The sequence below is a fragment of the Abrus precatorius genome, unplaced genomic scaffold, assembly GCF_003935025.1.
Source record: "Abrus precatorius isolate BTA unplaced genomic scaffold, Abrus_2018 Scaffold8, whole genome shotgun sequence".
Classification (NCBI taxonomy): Eukaryota; Viridiplantae; Streptophyta; class Magnoliopsida; order Fabales; family Fabaceae; genus Abrus; species Abrus precatorius.
This window is the reverse complement of record NW_020874428.1, coordinates 29,313,085-29,314,934: the sequence shown is the minus strand read 5'-3', so window position 1 is coordinate 29,314,934 and position 1,850 is coordinate 29,313,085. Positions and strand designations below refer to the sequence as shown.

General features: G+C 47.5%; 1 protein-coding gene across 1 annotated transcript; it reads left to right on the top strand.

The window, feature by feature from the left end:
* Nucleotides 1-377: 377 nt before the first annotated feature.
* On the top strand, nucleotides 378-1,586 carry LOC113874648. Its single transcript, XM_027512863.1, has 2 exons — nucleotides 378-763; nucleotides 818-1,586. Exons 1-2 carry the CDS (start codon nucleotides 378-380, stop codon nucleotides 1,584-1,586), a joined length of 1,155 nt encoding a protein of 384 aa, XP_027368664.1.
* The last annotated feature ends 264 nt before the right edge of the window (nucleotides 1,587-1,850 follow it).

Below are 1,850 nucleotides of genomic sequence, written 5' to 3'. Positions count from 1 at the left end.
TGGCTCAGATTCTAGAAGCCACGGTGCACAATCAAGGTAGAGAGCCGGCTGAGTATCGAGGTTTGTCTGCCTTTACTATGCATGATCCTCCAAAGTTTGAGGGTGGGTTCAATCCCGAAGGAGCCCAAAGGTGGGTGGCTGATGTGGAGAAGATCTTCAATGCAATGGGGTGTCGTGAGGAGAACAAGGTTGCCTATGCCACTTATTTGCTGTGTGGGGAGGCTGAGGACTGGTGGAGGTTTGCCGGTCAGACCTTGCCACAAGAAGATGGCTATGTCTAGTGGGAAACATTTAAGACCATCTTCCTGGGAAACTACTTTCCCCGGGACCTAAGGATGCAGAAAGTTAGGGAGTTCCTTGAGCTAAAGCAAGGAAACATGACCGTGGGAGAGTATAAAGCTAAGTTCCAAGAGTTGATGAAATATTGGCCTCACTATCAGCATGGTGATGGAGAGGAGGATTCGTGTGCTCAATTTGAGCATGGATTGAGGCCAGACATCCGGGCTACAGTCAGTGTGTTTCAACTGATAGACTTGCCCACTCTGGTGAGCAAGAGCAGAATCTTTGAAGCTAACTCAAGGGGGAAGACAGTGGACACTAGGGGAGCCGGCCCAGTGAGGCAAGATAGAAGACCCCCTAGCTTCTCAAGGGGACCGTATTCGGGTTTGAACAGCTCTCAGTCTCGAGGGAGTTCATCTCAAGAAAGGAGTAGTGGAAGTGGTTTAGGATCAAGCTCTTTCAGAGGGCCGCTTAAGTGCTTCAGGTGTGGAGGGCCACACATGGTGAAGGACTGCCCATAGCCGAGGATAACTTGCAGCAATTGTGGAAAGTTAGGGCATGTTGCCAATGAGTGCTGGGCCGCTAAGAGAAGCGGTAGTGCAAGTGCATCCCAGAGGTCGGAATCAAGAGAAAGTATAGGGCCAAGTACAGGACAAAAGCTGAGCTTTCCTAGTAGAGTCTTTGCTATGATCCGAGGTAAGTGCATTATTAAGGGTCGATTGCTTAATGTGCTGTTTGATTCGGGTGCTATGGACTCCTCTATATCTATGGACTGTGTGAAGAATCTAAATTTGTATGTGACTGAATTGCCGTGTAATGTTGTGGTGACTACCCCTATGGGTAAGCCGACTGTGACATCATGGGTGTGTCTGGGGTGTGCAATAATGGTACACAGTAGGGAGTTTGAGGTGGACTTAATTTGTTTACCTCTTTCTCAACTGGATGTTATTCTGGAAATGGATTGGCTTGCTGTCAACCATGTGCTGTTGGACTGTAGGAAGAAGACTTTGATCTTCGGTGCGACAATGACAGAGGTTCCAAAGCTTATGAGCCAGGGAGCGTGGGAGAACATAGTAAACGCCAAGGCTTTCATGGTTATGTTCTCAATGGAAACCAAAAGTGTGGTGGAGCCAGAGTATATTTTGATGGTGAGGGATTTCTTAGAGATTTTTCCCGAAGACGTTTCCGAGCTGCCACCTGAGAAGGAAATAGAGTCTGTTATTGCCTCATTCCGGGAGCAAGTCCAATTTTTGTGGCGCCTTACAGGATGTCACCAGTGGAGTTGGCAGAGGTCAAGAAGCAAGTAGAAGATCTATTACAGAAATGGTTTGTGAGACAGAGTGTGTCACCGTGGGGAGCACCAGTGCTCTTGGTTAAAAAGAAGGATGGAAGCATGAGGATGTGTGTGGATTACCGGCAGTTGAATAAGGTGACAGTCAAGAACAAGTATCCACTTCTGAGGATCGATGATTTGATGGAGCAATTAAGAGGAACAGCAGTGTTTTCAAAGATTGACTTGAGATCAGAATACCATCAAATCCGAGTGAAGGATGTAGATGTACCTAAGACGG